The 17,466-nt window shown below is 37.3% G+C and overlaps 1 protein-coding gene across 1 annotated transcript in view; it reads left to right on the forward strand.

Moving 5' to 3' along the window:
- The window catches only part of mrps27 (mitochondrial ribosomal protein S27), a 36,951-nt gene that overhangs the window by 813 nt on the left and 18,672 nt on the right, over window positions 1-17,466 (forward strand). Inside the window, exons 2-6 of the mRNA XM_039758470.1 lie at window positions 3,495-3,572; window positions 13,443-13,513; window positions 14,337-14,395; window positions 14,959-15,073; window positions 16,523-16,601. Coding sequence (XP_039614404.1) covers window positions 3,495-3,572; window positions 13,443-13,513; window positions 14,337-14,395; window positions 14,959-15,073; window positions 16,523-16,601 — 402 coding nt within the window. The remainder of the gene's footprint in view (window positions 1-3,494; window positions 3,573-13,442; window positions 13,514-14,336; window positions 14,396-14,958; window positions 15,074-16,522; window positions 16,602-17,466) is intronic.

Raw genomic sequence — 17,466 nt, forward strand, 5'->3', positions numbered from 1 at the left:
ATCACTTGACGCAGTGCAGAGAAGATGAATCAGGTGCAACCCTGGACTTAGACATGTCCTGCTCTGACTGACATACTCGGAGAATTAAACCTGTTTAGTCTTGAGCATGGGAGACTACGAGGAGACTTAACTCAGGTCTTCAAAATTCTCAAAGGGATTGGATACAGTAGAATTCTTTCAATTTAACAGTGTATTGCGTAATTGAGGACGCCAGTGTAAATTAAGTGGAGGTGCATTTAGGACTGTAGCCAGGAAGCGCTTGTTCACCCAAAGAGTTGTAGCGGTATTAAAACAAACTACCAAGACACGTAGTTTAGTGGTGGGCATTTTAATTAACTTTACTGATTCGATTCCTTCCAACTACTCATTTAAGTCAATCCGTTCTTTTGATTCATTAGTAGGATTCAAGGCCAGCTCATGTGGATTGTAATCTCCTCTGATCGCATCACAAATATATAATTCATTCAGTGTGTCAAGAAAGGCTGCTGGGGCTACTTTATATCAACTGCAGTATTTCTACATAATGCCACACTATGACTCTGTCAGCCAAGTCAGACGTTTTGTATTTTTTAAATTTTCTTGCTTTATACTCATTCAGGTGTGTTCAGGCCAACGTGTGTATATTATTTATTTATTTACATACTTATCTACCTGTGTATGTATTTATTTAAAGAGCTTCTGTGAAAAGCCAAATTTCCCCTGGGGACAAATATCTATCTATCTATCTATCTATCTATCTATCTATCTATCTATGTTTAATTGGTACTTGTGTACTAAACAGAGAGCAGTTTCTTCCCATTCTAGTGTTGGGCTTTGTGGGGGAGGCGCTCCGGTTGCTTAATTTTTGGAGTTGAAATTATTAGGCTGACCTACCCCAACCACAAATACTATCCTTAAAGTTGGTGGGGTGGAACATAGTTGCCTATAGGTCCCTAATGTTAATATCCCCTTTGGGTGCCCAATGTTAAAATGAAAATCCGATTTGCATCATGACAATAAAAAAGGGTATTAGCGTGCCATCCATTTAGTGCACAACTACCAATTAATTACCGGTATATATTTACACTTAACACAAGTGAGGGAGAATTGAGCATCTCGTGCACAGGTAATGATTCTCTCATAAATCAAATGTGTGAGTTCCTATGTAATGATTCATTTGTGAATCAGATGAACGATTATTGTGAGACTTGTTCTCGTGCAATGAATCATTTTTCCAACTCAAAAGATTCAGTATATGATAAATGCTCAGTGCATTTAGTGAGCTGTATAAAAGAAAAAAGTGTGTGCTGAAGTAAACTTGAAAACACGTAATTATTACAAATTAGAATGTTTTTGTATGATTCAGTTTTGCGTGACTAATAATTGAATTGTTTATATGTTCAGTTTAAAACAATTTCATTTATGAATTTTACAAAGCAATTGTTACATTCTAATATAAACGTGTTATTACTGTATTATACTTGAATGATGAATGAAAGAATCCTCCGTGACAGAGTTCTCATTTACTGATACTGATATAGTTTGAACTTAAAAGAATCATAAGTCGGGACTTGTGAGTCAGGAAGTTCTTGCACATGCACTTAAAACATCTACCGTCCATAGTGAAACGAAACATGACATCACGCAAGACATGCATGTACTTTAGCACTCCCATTGAGCTCTATTGAATTGTTCCATTTGTGCCTGCGAATCGATTCTTATGATTCACTGAAAAGATTCTTTCAAAAAGAACAAATGGTTTGAGAATTGCCCATCACTAATATACTTGGAGCAGAACCCTTGACAACCTTTAAGAAGTATCTTGATGAGAAATATTGGGACAGTTTAGCCATTACCTAAAAAACACCCCTGATGGCCTGAATGGTGTCCTCTCATTTGTCATATTTCTTATGTCCTTATGTTTTAGTTTAGCCAGGTAAATAATGAAAGTAAAAGTGATTGAAGATAAACTAGAGAGAATGAGACTTGACCGATTTTTGTTTCAGTAATTATGCCAGATTTAAGAATAATGAGCATTTATTTATTCATATTCACACCGAAGGAGCACCGAGTCCAGAAATCTAGCTGACAAATAAATAAACCATACATTAAGGTTGTAGATTTGGTAGACCCATTTTCATACAGTATATAAAACAAATATTTTTTTCTTTTGATTTTAACAGTCCTAACATTAAGCTTAGACTTTAATGTCTCCTCTGTGTTATGAATAAATGTGCTTATTTGCAATTCTTTGGACTTTGTGTAAAGATTTTTTATTTTTGACTTGGTCCTTTTTGCCTTGTGTGTGAGTAATTAAATTGGAGTTATAGTGAGATGGCGTAGTCTAGTTCAGGGTCACACTCTAGAGTCTACTATGGCAGGAAATGGCTCTGGACAAGAGCACAAGTTCATTATAGATGATTTTATTTTTTTGGAATTTGTATTTTTTAATTTATTTCTACTGTATATAAGGAACAGAATTCCTTATTGGCATAACATCATCAGATGCATTGAGTATGATTTGGAAAATCACACAAAAATAAAAGAGCAATACAAACATTCATTATAAGGGCATCAGTAACTGTCATTCACCAATAACCCACAATCTATAAATTTAACAAAAAAATCGTCATATCTTAAGGTCAAGATGTTATAATAATGCATCTCAGAGATTGTGGGTAAAGTACTGTTCTTGATTTATCTGCGACATTTCTCAGCTTGGAAAGAGGTGAACAGAGAGTGGGAAAAGACAGGTTGCGTATTATTTTAATCATTTTATATTTCATTCTACAGAGACAGAATAAATGTACAGTGGGAGGGTGGCCAAGTAATCTTTTTATAATCTTTGCCCAGTTTGCCCTCTAACTGTATCCTGTCCTCAGCAAATTGTTTACAAACCATTTTTTACAAATTGCTGTATAAATGTTGAATATCATAGCACTTGGAATCAACTCAACCATGCTGCATGTTTCTAGTTATTGCAATTCCGTATTTTGCCATTGAGGGTGGTTTTAGAGTTTGAAATGCATTTAAAGTTGCAAGTTAATTTTTTTTTTTTTTTATATACATAGAAGAAAAAAAAAGGTCAGTCCACAATTGTTAAATGCTTTTTGTTAATTCCATTCCTGGAAAGTCATTTGTGGCCAGCAGCAAGATCTTTAAGACACATATTCTTACAATTGCAGCAAATGAAGGTTAAAGTCTGTAAAGTGTGGTCTTGATGTAAATTTTAGCCACCCAGTGGTGACAAATCATGAATTTATTTATTTGGAATATTTCTGGTCTTCTCTATAAATATACTAAACTTTTCATATTTTAAGTACAATGAAGACACAACTTTAACTCTGTAATAGTTGTTAAAATAATTATGTACATTGTTTTTTTATTTGTTAAAATATATATTATTTGCAATAGGACAAATGATAAACTGTTGTAAAATAAAGACACGCATACTAAGTGCTGCTAGTGTTCCTGCTATGTTATAATTACTAATAAAAACAATATCTTATTTTTAGGTAGAAGATGGATTCTTTCTTCAGCATACATAGATCCCAAAAAATGGGAGGAAAGGCCAAAGGATCCCCAGAATCTTGGTAAAATATTTTTGTTAGAATGTTGAAATTTTTATTCCTGAAAAAGTACAATTGGCAAGGTTACATGTATTATAAATACATTTAGATGCTTGTTGCTTATTTTTGTAATTAATTTATTTTTATTTTGCACATTTCCTATTATAAGAGTGCATGTTTATGAATAAGTGAAAACAAACCATGTGATAAATACATAGAACATAATTTAAAATGCAAAAACAATGTGGAGTATTTACAGGATGTGGGAATTACTCTGTATCAAGTTAAGCATTTTTGTTCGTGTCTAATTATTGTGCATATTTCACCATGTTCCTAGATTGTCATTTATTGGAGCAGCCTATTGGGAACAGTCTGGTAGAAATGGAAATGTTGGTGTTGCTTTCACTTGTTTGCTGTGTAGCATAATCAGACATGCAGTCTTTAGGAATGGAAAAAAAAATCCCACAGTGAGTTCAGTCCAGTTTAAAAGACAGTGTTATACAGTATGTTTAAACACTTTAGTATTTTTATGGTCAATGAACAATAAGCCTACAGAATTTCATTTTGTCAATAGAAAATTAACAGGTGAGGCCTATGGAATGTAGGTTAATTATAAGAATACTAACACTTTAATATAGAAAATAGGCTTCTACTCCTCTGGTTATCCAGGAGCTTAGTGTAAAGTTTTTTTTAAAGAGACAAAGACAAAAAAAAAAAATAGATTTGGAATCAAAATTGGCAGACCCTGTAACATGATATTGGCCCTAAGAAAAACCTGATAAGAGCATCCCTAGAGAGTAGCACTTGGCCTTTAATTCCAGTATGACTTAGAACACACAAAACAACAAAGGGCACTGCATCAGCATCATGAAGAATTCCCTGCTGTAGTATGAACAGGGCAGATTTCTTGTGTGAGGTTCAATATCTGTCTCTCCAGGTGACTTGGTTCAGAGAAAAGGTCCAAAGTCTGAACAGCTACAATAAGACATAATGCTGACATCAAAACCATAAATGCACAATAGATTGCAGCAACCTGGTATTGTACCTCTCCCTTTTTATCATCTTATTCAAATGTTATTTGCAATATTTGCCCAATAGGTGATACAACTCCACATACACACCTACTCCTGTTCTTTTTCATGGCCCTGTCAATTTTTAGGCCCACAGTTGTTCAACAGAACCCCTGTTCTGGAGCTCAGTTAGCATCTCATTTTCTCAGTATAAGATACAATACTTTATGTTTATAGTAATTCCAACATGATATATGTCTGAAAAAAAAAATAAATTGCAGCAGCATAGTAATTGGAGATAAATAAAATATAATCTAATTATTAATTATGTTTGCTGCTCACTGCAATAAGTAACATTAGACTGAAGTGGCATATTTGTAATACATTACTGGTTATGAACAGAAGCATGAATTTTAAAACAGCTGTGTTTTACTTAAAGCTGCTTGGTACACAGAAATTAGTGCAGATTAAAGTTGGAATATTTTTTTTTTTTACCGTGTCCTGTTCGGCTGTGAAGCAATCAGAATTGATGTCTGAATGCTGGCGACTAGCCTTACAGTTTTTCTCTCAGGTGGAGCGTTACAGCTTCTGCTGACGTCACGCCTGATACCAAAACTTTATTAAAAATATTTTTAGATGTTTTTAAGATTCGAACCGGACACGGAGACAAAAGTGAAAGAAAAAGAAGAGAGAGAAGGAAGAGATGGAGGTAAAGGGGGAGGGGGGGTTTCGTATAGAATAAACAATAAATGAACCAGAATCCGCTTCTAGACCTGCAGAAAGAGGGGGAAACAAAAAACCACAAGACAAAAACATTGCTGCATCAGCTACATGAAGATATATAAAAGTAAAAATGTTTGCTGACAATCATACAGTAATTATTACTGAGGCATTTAAGGCCACCACAACCTTAGATCATGTGCTGAAGATGTCCAAGTCATACTTATGAAATCACCATGTGAGCACCTGTGTGTACACGCGCTTGTATGTGTAAGGTTTCTCTATAGGAGCATCCAATAGTGAGTGTGAAGGGCCACAGACCTGCCCCCAAAACGTGCGGAAGATGGAGGGAGTTCCAAGCCCAGAGATCCAGAGGTCACCCCAGAGCGCGGAGACCCCAGGGAGGCCGTCACCAGAGAAGCCCCAACCCCCACCCGAGAGGCGCAGAGGATCACCCCGGGGGTCACAACCAGCAGCCGGCAGAGTCCCGGGAGATATCAACGGCAAGCCCTCAGGCCCGCCCAGCCGCTCTCCCGAGTCGGCCGGGCCCGGAACCCAGCAGCCCGGGACCCGAGGGCGACCCACCCCGCCGAGGATCCAACAGAGCCCAGGGAACCAGATCCCACCAGGCAGCCACCGGGAGCGACCAGACAGATGCTTAAGGCAGGGGGAGGGTAGGCAAAGATGTTGTAGTATTGCCAGATGTCCCAGGAGAGGGGAGGAGTCCAAAACCCCACCTGACATATACAGTCACACACAAACACAGTCATACACTCCCTCCCTCATGCTCTCACATACACATACAACCCAAGACTTACAAGGATGTACGCCAGACACCCATTCACACTCCCCACACACACCTACCTAACTCTGGTCCCGGTGCTGCCGTACCTGAGGTACAGCCATTCCTGGACGTCAGAGTTAGCCCGCTCCGCAGGGGTAATAGTGAGCAGGCACCCCATCCAACGTAGAGCAAAGCAACCCACCACTCCAGACCACAGGCAGACGGCCAGCTCCCACTCCTAGCCTCCAGCCCCGGCAGCTAACTGAGAACAGAGTGTGATAAGACCTCTAGTCTCCCTCCGCCTGCTCTAATGTAGTGTTGGTGTGTGCTGATAAGGTGCATTTTGTGGTTGGGGCGCAGGCAGTGCCGGCACCATGTGGCCTACCCCAGCTGATGCCAACACACAGCCCCACCTCCCCCCCAAAACTCTCCGTGACTAGGTGCAGTTTAAAATTGGAAGTGGACACCGCACTCGGAGTGAGGCTGAAATTTCCCCACCGGATGCCGTTGAGTGTGCCCACTCCCAAGGCCCTAAGTGTGCATTTGTGTGGAATGTTTTTGTGGAAGTGTTTAATGTGCAAATAAAATTGGGGTGTAGGCTGCCACAGGACTGCGGAAACGGGATCCATACCCGCACCCCCTGACTTACCCACACCCCAAGGCCCTATGTGCATGTTTGTGTGATGATGTGAAGGAGCAGGAGGAGGGAAATGTCTGAGGATGGGGAGGAACGGCTGAGGGGCCTGAGCCCTCCAGGGAGCCAGCTCCCCTACTGGCCCCAATAGGCACCTCCGTTCCCAAAATCCACCCGGGCACGGAGGCCCCAGCCTATCTAGCCATGGCCCGAAGCAGCAGCATCACAGAGCCCCACGGAGTCTGAGGCCACCAACCCACACCACCCCAGCAGAATATTTACTCCCATCCCCACATTTACTCAACATTCAGATTAAGTAAGACATAAGACACCCAGGATAAAGCTGGATCCTCCCTCCCGGACATCCCCTCCCCATGGTGGAACTGCCGCGTTCCGCCCTCTTCCCGCAGCGTACATGCCAGGACCCAATCCCCAAGGCCCCACCCATATCCCCATCCGGCGACGGCCGCCCCCAAACCCTAAGCCACCAGGCCCACACCCAGACCAACCCAGGGGCATTGCGCCACTAGGCAGCGACCGCAGCCACCGTCAAGACCCCCCTAAGGCCCTACACACAACCACCAGAAGCCCACCCCCGGAGGTAACCCAAGCACCACCAGAGTCGGGCAGCAGCCCCCCAGCCCAAGACCCCCCTAGTGAACCCACCCCAGGGATCCTCCAGATACTCCAAGCTCAGACTCTCCACCACATCAACCACAGCATCCCGCAGGACCATATCAATGACCCTCCATCATCGCTATGTGATGGAACCGATCAAAGGAGCCCAGAGAGATTGATTTGAAGTGGAGGCAGAGGCTGTCTCAAGTGTAATATGATCCAATAAAAGATTTCTATACTGGTTAATGCAAAGATTATCTTTGTTTTTCCAGTTTATGAGGATAGTTTTCTTAGCGATGCATATGGCAGTGAGAACCACGTGAACCAAATTTGTTTCAATCGGGACATCCTCTAGGTTCCCCAGCAAGCAAAATGAGGGGGAAGTTGGGATATCACATTTCAGACACTTTGACAGGTCTTCACATACTCTATACCAGAATCCCTGAACAGGTGGACATGACCACAGTGCGTGGATATAACTGTCAGGAATGTTGTCTGTGCAGTGTGTGCAGGTGTCAGATGGCACAAATCCCATCCTGAACATCCGATGACCTGTATAGTGTACTCTGTGTAGAATTTTGTATTGAATTAGTTGTAAATTGGGGTTTCTGATCGTTTTAAAAGTTTTTAAACAGGTTTGGGACCAGAAAGTCTGATCAAAGCTAACTAATAGATCCTCCTCCCATTTGCCTATAGGAATTGCTATTGTATCATCTATTTTGGTCAATGTTTTATATACTTTAGACAGTAATTTGGGGTGTTTGAGATTACAGAAGTCTAATACCCTTGATGGTGTTTGTAATTCTACTTTAAGCTTAAATTTTTCTTTAACTACTGATTTAATTTGGAGATATTCTAAAATCTATTCTTGTCTATCCCAAATTGGGAGACTATTCTGTTAAATGGAATGAAATCCAATCCTTCAACTATGTGTTCCATGTATAGAATTCCTTTACTTTTCCAGTATGGGAGGTTCATCATTTTATTGTTTTGCAATATGTCAGGATTATTCCAGATGGGTGTGCGTCTGCATGGAATTAGTGAAGACTCCGTCATTTTTAGATATTCCCACCATGCTGTCAGTGAGGTACTGATATTAATACTTTTAAAGCTTTCATGCTTTCTTATTTTTGAGCTAATAAACGGTAGGTCCAAAGCTCTATAGTATTGCAAAGTGTCTGTTCTACATCTAACCAGGACTCATCCAGCGGGTTATGTTGCAACCATCTTGGTATATATTGGAGCCTGTTGGTTAAGAAATAATGATAGAAGTTGGGTAGATCCAACCCTCCTCTATCTTTGGTCTTCTGTAGTGTTTTTAAGCTAATTCGTGGAGGTTTATCCTTCCAAAGGAATTTAGTGATGGAGGAGTCCAGGGATCTAAACCAATCAGATGATGGCTTGTTTGGGATCATAGAAAATAAGTAATTGATTCTTGGTAAAACCATCATTTTAATTGTGGCAACCCTCCCCATAAGTGATATCGGTAAGGATTTCCATCTAGCAAGATCATCTTCCACTTTCTTTAATAGTGGGATGTAGTTTAGTTTAGTTAGATCTGCCAGCCTGGGAGACACATGAATGCCCAGGTATGTAATATTCCCTGATTCCAATTGTGTATTAAGGGAATTGACAAAAGAGAAATTAATTGGAAGAACTGTGGATTTTAACCAGTTTATTGAATAATCTGAAACTCTTGAAAAGGAGTTTATTAGTTCAATTGCCTGGGAGAGAGAGGATTGAGAATTCTGAAGATAAAGTAACACGTCATCTGCATAAAGACTGATTTTATGTTCTATGTTCTTACACTTTATGCCTTTAATAACTGTAGTTTGCCTGATTGCTGCTGCTAGTGGTTCAATAAAGATAGCAAATAGCGAGGGGGAGAGAGGGCATCCCTGCCTGGTCCCCCTCTGAAGACAGAAGCTATCTGATGTTTGGTCATTTGTCCTGACGCATGCTGTTGGTGAACTGTATAAAATTTTTAACCAGTTTATGAAGAAGTTTCCAAAACCAAATTTATGTAAAGTTGCAAATAAGAACTTCCAGTTAACTCTATCAAAAGCCTTTTCTGCATCGAGAGATAATATACTGGTTTCCATGTTTCTGCTATAAGAAAAGTCTATTAAGTTGAGTAATCTACGTGAATTTGTGGATGAATGTCTCCCCTTAATGAAACCAGTTTGGTCTGGATGTATTATGAAAGGGGTTACCTTCTCTAATCACTAAAATCACTCTAATCTAATAAAAAAGTTGGAATATTAATAAAAGAACACTTCTTCAGTAATAGTTTACCACAAACATATCTGTGATAACTTCTACCCATTGCTAGCTTGGACCCTAGAGGGTTGCTATCTGTTGACATGCTGATATTTATGGGGTCTGATGTCTTTTGAACTATAGTAGTAGAAGTGAAAACTGACAGAGGTTTAAATTTAAAGTTGAGGTTTGCAAAAACTGAAAAAAAGGAAATTTCAAAATATTACAAATGGGCCTTCTTCAAGGAACAAATAATAGGTTCTGTCGATTACTTAAAAACACTCCGTCTGTCTTAAAGCAGAGTTGGAACAGAAGTTGGGGCACCTGTGCAAATTGTTTGTTTCTACTTAATTACTACAGAACATCTGTGGGTTGTAACCTATTAGTTCTCTGAAGGAGGCCAATTTAAATTTAAACCTCTGGCAGTTACCGCTTCCACTTTCATTATTGTCAGTCATTCACTGCATTTCAACTGATTAAATTGAAGAAAAACTGTTGTTCTAAAACTATTAGTATATAATCTGTTTTTAATAGTGCCTTATTTGTAATCCTGCATTGTTACTTACTTGCTTACTGCATCTTCTGGGGTGTATAGATGTAATATCATGGAATGCAAGAAAAAAAACTTTTTGTTTATTGGCAGATCTTTAAATAATTATAGGATATAATGAAATTGTTGTTTGAGCCAAATGCATTTAATTCTAAACGTTTGCTTCAAAACATACACTTTATTATTTTTCTTGTATTTATTACTTTTAAATCATGTACACGTGTGAAATGAATAGATAGTAGTGTCATTTTAATATGCATTCCTGGACTCTGTCAACTCAATTTGGTATTTTAGACCTCAAAGCACCTTATTACAATTTGTCATTTATCATCATCCTGTCAAGCTACTGGAAATGTATAATAAATCAAAATGACTGTGCAGGATTTTGGAATTCCATTTTGAAACTGTCTAATTTTTCCACTTCAGTATTTCAGCAAGGGTCACTATGGATGCATGATCTGTGTTTATTTTTAGCTAATATGTTCACATTGGTTTTAACTGGAGATTCTTTGTAAAGCTGGCAGTGTCCCCTGTTTTGTGGGGGTGTTGTTTACTTTTTCCATGCCTCCGTAAATTGTTATCCATTGTGAATTAGTTGTATTTTTTAATCATGTCAAGTTAAAATTGTTGTATAGATATTTGTAATATCACAGAGTCAGTGACTGTTTCTTCTGTAATGAAACTCAATTACTCAGGTTTGCAGTACAGTATATACAGTAGTGCTTCATTCTTACATGCAGAGCAAGTGTAAGACAATCAGAAGTATATACCTGTACTGTGTGGCATGACAATAATTAACAGTGGTTATTAGAAGGAAATTAAGAAAAACTATAAAAAGAAAGACAGGTAATCCTGATAGATGGTTCAGGGCATTGTTAGAACCTGCATTGTGCATTTTCTTTTTAATGTGAAAAGCATCATTCTATAGGATTATTTTGGCACAGGTCATTTTGCGTAAACCTCTTAGACTTTTATCTCTGTTGAGCTAGTGTTTTATTATTATTATAGTCTCAATAGGTAAAACAAGAAAAAGCACTGAATGGGATGCCAGCACCTGAAAGGATATCTCTTCATCCAAATGAAGGTGATTCTAGTATTCTAGATCACCAAGTGGTCTGTAGAAGCTCTCAGAAATGCTTCCACAGCTGAAATGGGGTAAAATACAGTGATACCTTGAGATACGAGTTTAATTCGTTCAGTGACCGAGCACGCAAGTCAAAATGCTCATATCTCAAATCAATTTTCCCCATTGAAATGAGATTAATTTGTGCCAGCCCCAAAAAAACCACCCCAATTTTTTGTTAAATGTTTTCAACATAAGAAAAATGTATTTATAATGAACAAATATTGTATACAAACAAAATAAAACCTAATACATAAAAGAGAATCTAAAGAAATAAACAGATGTTGGTGAAGCTGATTAGCGTATTGTAATTTTGTTCACTTTTGCTTAACTCAATTTTCTTCTTCACTAGTTTTTTTCTTTTTTGCCATGCTTTCGTTACTTTCATTCTCAAGGCGTTTCAATAGAAACCTGTCCAAGGAGCTTTGTTTAGTCCTCCCCTTTAGAATGTTTCTGAAATGAGTTAGGCAAGTGTCATTAAATAGTGCCGCTGCACGATCAGTTGCAACTGGTGTTTCTTTTCAATAAAGTCAAATGTTAAACAAGTGTCATTAAATAGCGCCGCTGCACGATCAGTTGTAACTTTTTCAGGGTGTTTCTTTTCTTTAAAGTTCAAAACTTTTTACCATATTGCAAACACTTCCTTTATCTCACTTTAAGAGATAACCTCCTCCATGATACCAATCTCCTGCAGAACCTCCGTACGTTGCCGCATCTGTAGTTCCGTCAACTCCTCCGTCGTCGGTTCCTCGGAATGCCCTTTGATGGCTCGTATTTTGAATTTTGGCTCGTAACTCAAGGCAAAAAATCGACCTAGTGACGACTCGTATCTCAAAAAACTTGTACGTTGGGGCACTCGTATCTCAAGGTACCACTGTATACACAAAGCAGCAATTTACTAAGGAGTTTTGTGGATATAAGATTCATGTGATAGTGGAACAGCTAAAGTCCTTATTAAACTGTGCTCACAGTAGATAAATTCTTCGACTCTGACTCCTTAGTTTCTGGTACAGTACTTCTGACTCCGACTCCTCTATGTTTAATATGCTAATGTATTTTCCATGTTGATTAAAGGAAGGCAACATACACGTCATTTAACCACAGAACTACTGGCTAGAAGCTCGCTCTCTAGCTTATTGGCCAGTTTAAACAAAAGACAAGAACCCCTGAACACACATCTGGCCATAGCGCGCGCACACACACACACACACACACACACACACACACCTATATCATTACACTTGTTTACACTCAGATGAACTTGTTAAACACATCATATCTGAAATAAAATGAAAACACTTTTTGCAATGTACCATAATCCAGATTGCAATACTGTATGTGAATGTCAGGTTGTATAATAGCTCAGCTGAACTTCACACTAGTAGTAACACAACTATGCACTGGGCTTTATTCTTACATCAGATAAGTACTTAATTATAACTATTGTTTGTGAAATGGGACATTTGAACTTACTGTATTTTTTTCCCAATTACAATTTAAATTCATTAGGAGTCGGAGTCGGTACATTTTTGCCGACTCAGACCCCCGACTCCAGATACCCAAAATCGTCTTCGACTCCACAGCACTGCTCATATCAAGTCTGCACTCTGGTTATATCATATGTGAGGATCCAGGACCATTTGTCTGTGTTTTGGTACACGTGTAATGCTGCACATTGCCCTGAGAAAACCATCCTTTGTGTGTGGCGTGATGATTTTTATATGCTATGATTATGCTTCTCTGTGATATGTCTGTAAAACGTGAAGAGAGAAGGGAAAATAAAATAAAAATCATACATACAAATCTTGTTAAGTAACCTGCTGTATTATGTAAGGGATGTGGGGCTTGGGGAAAAGAATAATTTTCCAGCAGGATAATAAACATAATGTCGGAAGGATGATTTTACACAAGTTTAATGATTTCATTCCTAACTGTATTGGCACCGTATTTGTTTTTAATTATTGGGTCTTCTACATGTTGTTCCTCATCAGCCATCATTATTTTTTTTCAAACCCCCTCCATCAGTTAAGATTCTGTGTTGTAATATAATAAAACTTGAAAGAATGGAAGCGCAGACAATATGTTCATCAATGCTTAAAATGATTTACATAAATCACAATGCACCAGGTTTTTGTTGTTTGTTAATCTGGTATTGTATTGATACTTGGGCAACTTTTTTTTTTCTTTTTTCTACAGCCGAACTGGCAAACCTGATGGATATGACATATGAAAGAAAACTTCCTGTCAGCTCCCTAACGATTGCACGGGTAAGAAAACATAAGTATCAAAGAAACCGTTATTAATCATTAGAGTCAATATCGTCAAATGCATTTTTGCCTAGATGTTTAATTAGCATTTATAGCTATGGATATAATGACCTGAAAATACTATCACACGTTATTCATAGCTAGAAGAAGAAAATTTGTCTTGAATTAATTATTTAGTTTTATACTATAGATGTCAAAGGCTTCAAGATAAATTCAGTCATGCATACTTTACAGCTTGGCATCAAATACCAGCAGTTGTTTTTACCATTATAATCTTCTACATAAGACGTTTTGTGTATTGTTGATGACATGAATTCTGGACTTTCAGATAAGGATTGTGAGCTGTCAAAAGAGAGTGATAGTAAGAGTGCTATGGCTTGGCAATGCAGGCAATTGGTTGCGTTGAAAAACATCAAAATGCTCATTTTTAGTATTCAAATATTAGATTAGGTCATCATAATCTGTTGATAATGTTGAAAATGGAAATACATTTCTGTATAGTAACATTTCATAAAGCCAAAACACTTTTGAGGAATTTTTTCTTACTTTTTTAAAGCCCTGTATGTAATGAGTCATCTCTTCTATCTGTAAGTAAAGCGTTTTTTGTGCAAGCTTGGTAGATTCATTGTCACTTACTATGTTCATCTTTAACTGAGAATGACAGTTGATCCTGGCAGAAAATGTAATCATAGTTTTAATCAAAGTTTCACTAGTTGCTTTGCATTTTAAGTGTTTATAAATACCTGTTCATGTTTTTCTCATAATCTGATTCATTTGATCAAAAAGTACGTATCTAGATTCTTTAATACCAATTTTCTTTTAGTTTGTGGACAACATTTCTTCAAGAGAAGAGATTGATCAAGCAGAGTACTACCTCTACAAGTAAGTGTTTTTCATTTTCTTGTCTTCCCACAAATCAAACTTTCATTCCATGTACATCTGAGGTTTTTGATTAAACTGCTAATGGACATTTTGTTGTCCATACTGTATAATTAGCACAAATACGGTGCACAAAAGCTACAATAAATTACCACAGTTGTTAATGTTACTATTCTCCAGATGCAGATATCATGTTACTTTTCATCATTGGTTTTAATAAACATGTTTATTTGAATATGTACAGTAAATACACTGTGTTTTAACATATGTGCATTGATAGTGAGAACAGGAAATATTCACAGTCAATGATTAGGCCCGCTCCCTTCCTGTCATAGTTAATCTTCAGTCTCAACTGGCAGGCAGGTAGTCTAAAATGTGCAATTTGTTTGAAGTCTTTGACTTTTTCTATATATACTTCCATGTTTAAAAAATTACAATGTGAGCCATACAAAAGACAGTATGGGTAGTTGCCTTATTTGTTAGATGTGTCTATCTCTTTGTGTTTTAATATTTCTCAAGGATGTAAATTTAAATTTTTTTTATTCCCCCTCTCTTTATTGTTTTAGGTTTCGACACAGCCCAAACTGTTGGTATCTTCGAGACTGGACTATTCATAGCTGGATTAGACATTGTCTTAAGCATGGAGCATCTGATAAAGCTCTTTATACACTGAAGAATAAGGTTTGAGAGCCAAAATAAAATTTGTTACATTTATGATTGTGCTGTTTTAAGTAGAATGCATGCTGGTGTTAAATGGCATTCCTATATAATTAACAGAAATAAACTACCAAGAAATGTACATTGTCTAAGATTGTAAGTGTAAATTTTATAGTTGAAGAATGCAAGCTATTAGGGTTTATGTGCACACATTTATATACTTTATGTATGTATGTATGTATGTATGTGTGTATATGTATAAAACCTGCTGATTATTTCCAAACTTTGAAGAAAATTACCACTGTTGTTTCCAAACATGCTGGCACTGCAGAACTTTGAGGAACAGAAACATTTACCCATTTAGCCAGCTAATAGACCAAAAATCTTGGTAAAGCATTTGAAAGCCAGTTCTATATTCATCATTCATTCATCTTTGTAAACTGTATAAGAATTAAGTTGTCAATGAAGTGAATGTAAATTTGCAAAGGTATGTATAAATGATAACTTTGTACATTGAAATTAATTTCTCTTCATATTACTGACATCCCAGACCTGAAGATCTGGTCTAAATATGAGCTAGAACAAGAGATCTCACAGTATACAGGGCTGTACAAGCATTAAAGAATATCAGTGCAGGCGGACAGAGAAGTAGATAAGACATGCTGAACTTAAAGAATCGTCAAATGAGAGCTACTTTTTCCAACTTTAGACAGTTTTGAACAGCATACATAAGCATGACTTGTTTAGTTGAGTTTAGTTAGTTCCTTAGTTGCTACTAAGGAACGGATCTTTATCTGCAGTAAGGAGGCCATAATGCACTGCTATCATAAGTACTACATCGATATGTATGTGTTTTTTATTCTCTTTAACTGACATATGGCCACAGTCCGCAAAGACTTGGTGAAATAAAGTGGCTGACACTGGTGATACAGGAGGCCTAAAACCCAGGAAATAAACCCAATAATTGGTATAGTGGTGTAATTCTGCTCTTTTACAAAAGGAAGAGAAGCAGAAGGGAATCCTTCCTACCAGCCCTAGGCAAGTTGACTAATATGCTAGAACCTTTTTACTTCCTGGACAAATGGCAGAGGTGTCACTTTGGAGCTTTAATGTTGACCCTGAGTGTAGGGGAACAAAGCTTTTAATCGTAGTTGAAAAAAGTACTTTAAATACTTCATTATGCACTTTAAAATATTAAGACAACAGTGTTTTATTTGTACTGTACTTGATGTTAATTTTTTAGCTTTTTGATGATGATTCACAGTTTTCTATGAAAATAAATAATTGTCTAATCCCTTTATTCATTTAAATTTCCATTGCAGATATATAGATTTAATAATAGACACATCAATCCATGAATCTTCTGAATCTACTTCAATTACAGGGTCATATGGTGCCAGAGCTTATAATAATCTTACATGTATCCAATGCTACATATATTCTTAATGCCTGTGAATTTTTGTTTTATTGTAGGTCCAATATGGAATTTTCCCAGATAACTTCACATTTAATTTGATGATTGATTCTTTTATCAAAGAAAATAATTATAAAAGTAAGTTTATGAGAAAAGATAAGCACTTTTGCTAATAGTTTATTAGTTTTTTCTGAAAATAGAATGTACAAAACTCCAATTTTTTATGGTCATTAACATTTAAAGCAAAGCCTTTATAACAGCATGTTAAGTTTAGAATTTTTTTGTTTCTTCTCTTCTCTGTAAATATAAATAATGACAAAGTACAAATTGAGGGTAAACTAATGTCATCTTAGGTTTAAAAGTGCAGTGTGATGGTTAAGTTTATGAAATATATATAGTCTTTGTTTGATTTTAGGGTAAAATGTCTCCAATCCAGTCGGTCATGGAGGGTGGGGGTCATTTTCACCCTAAATTCATTTGAAATTCTTTCTCCTTCACATTAATGTGCCAGTATAAAAACATCCTCTTAATCTTGACAAATAAGCTTGGGAAAATTTTAATTAGATCGTATAAATCTGCTTTATAATACAAACCGGATTCCAAAAAAGTTGGGACACTATACAAATCGTGAATAAAAACTGAATGCAATGATGTGGAGGTGCCAACTTCTAATATTTTATTCAGAATAGAACATAAATCATGGAACAAAAGTTTAAACTGAGAAAATGTATCATTTTAAGGGAAAAATATGTTGATTCAGAATTTCATGGTGTCAACAAATCCCAAAAAAGTTGGGACAAGGCCATTTTCACCACTGTGTGGCATCTCCCCTTCTTCTTACAACACTCAACAGACGTCTGGGGACTGAGGAGACCAGTTTCTCAAGTTTAGAAATAGGAATGCTCTCCCATTCTTGTCTAATACAGGCCTCTAACTGTTCAATCGTCTTGGGCCTTCTTTATCGCACCTTCCTCTTTATGATGCGCCAAATGTTCTCTATAGG

Source organism: Polypterus senegalus, chromosome 7 (assembly GCF_016835505.1).
Source record: "Polypterus senegalus isolate Bchr_013 chromosome 7, ASM1683550v1, whole genome shotgun sequence".
Classification (NCBI taxonomy): domain Eukaryota; kingdom Metazoa; phylum Chordata; class Cladistia; order Polypteriformes; family Polypteridae; genus Polypterus; species Polypterus senegalus.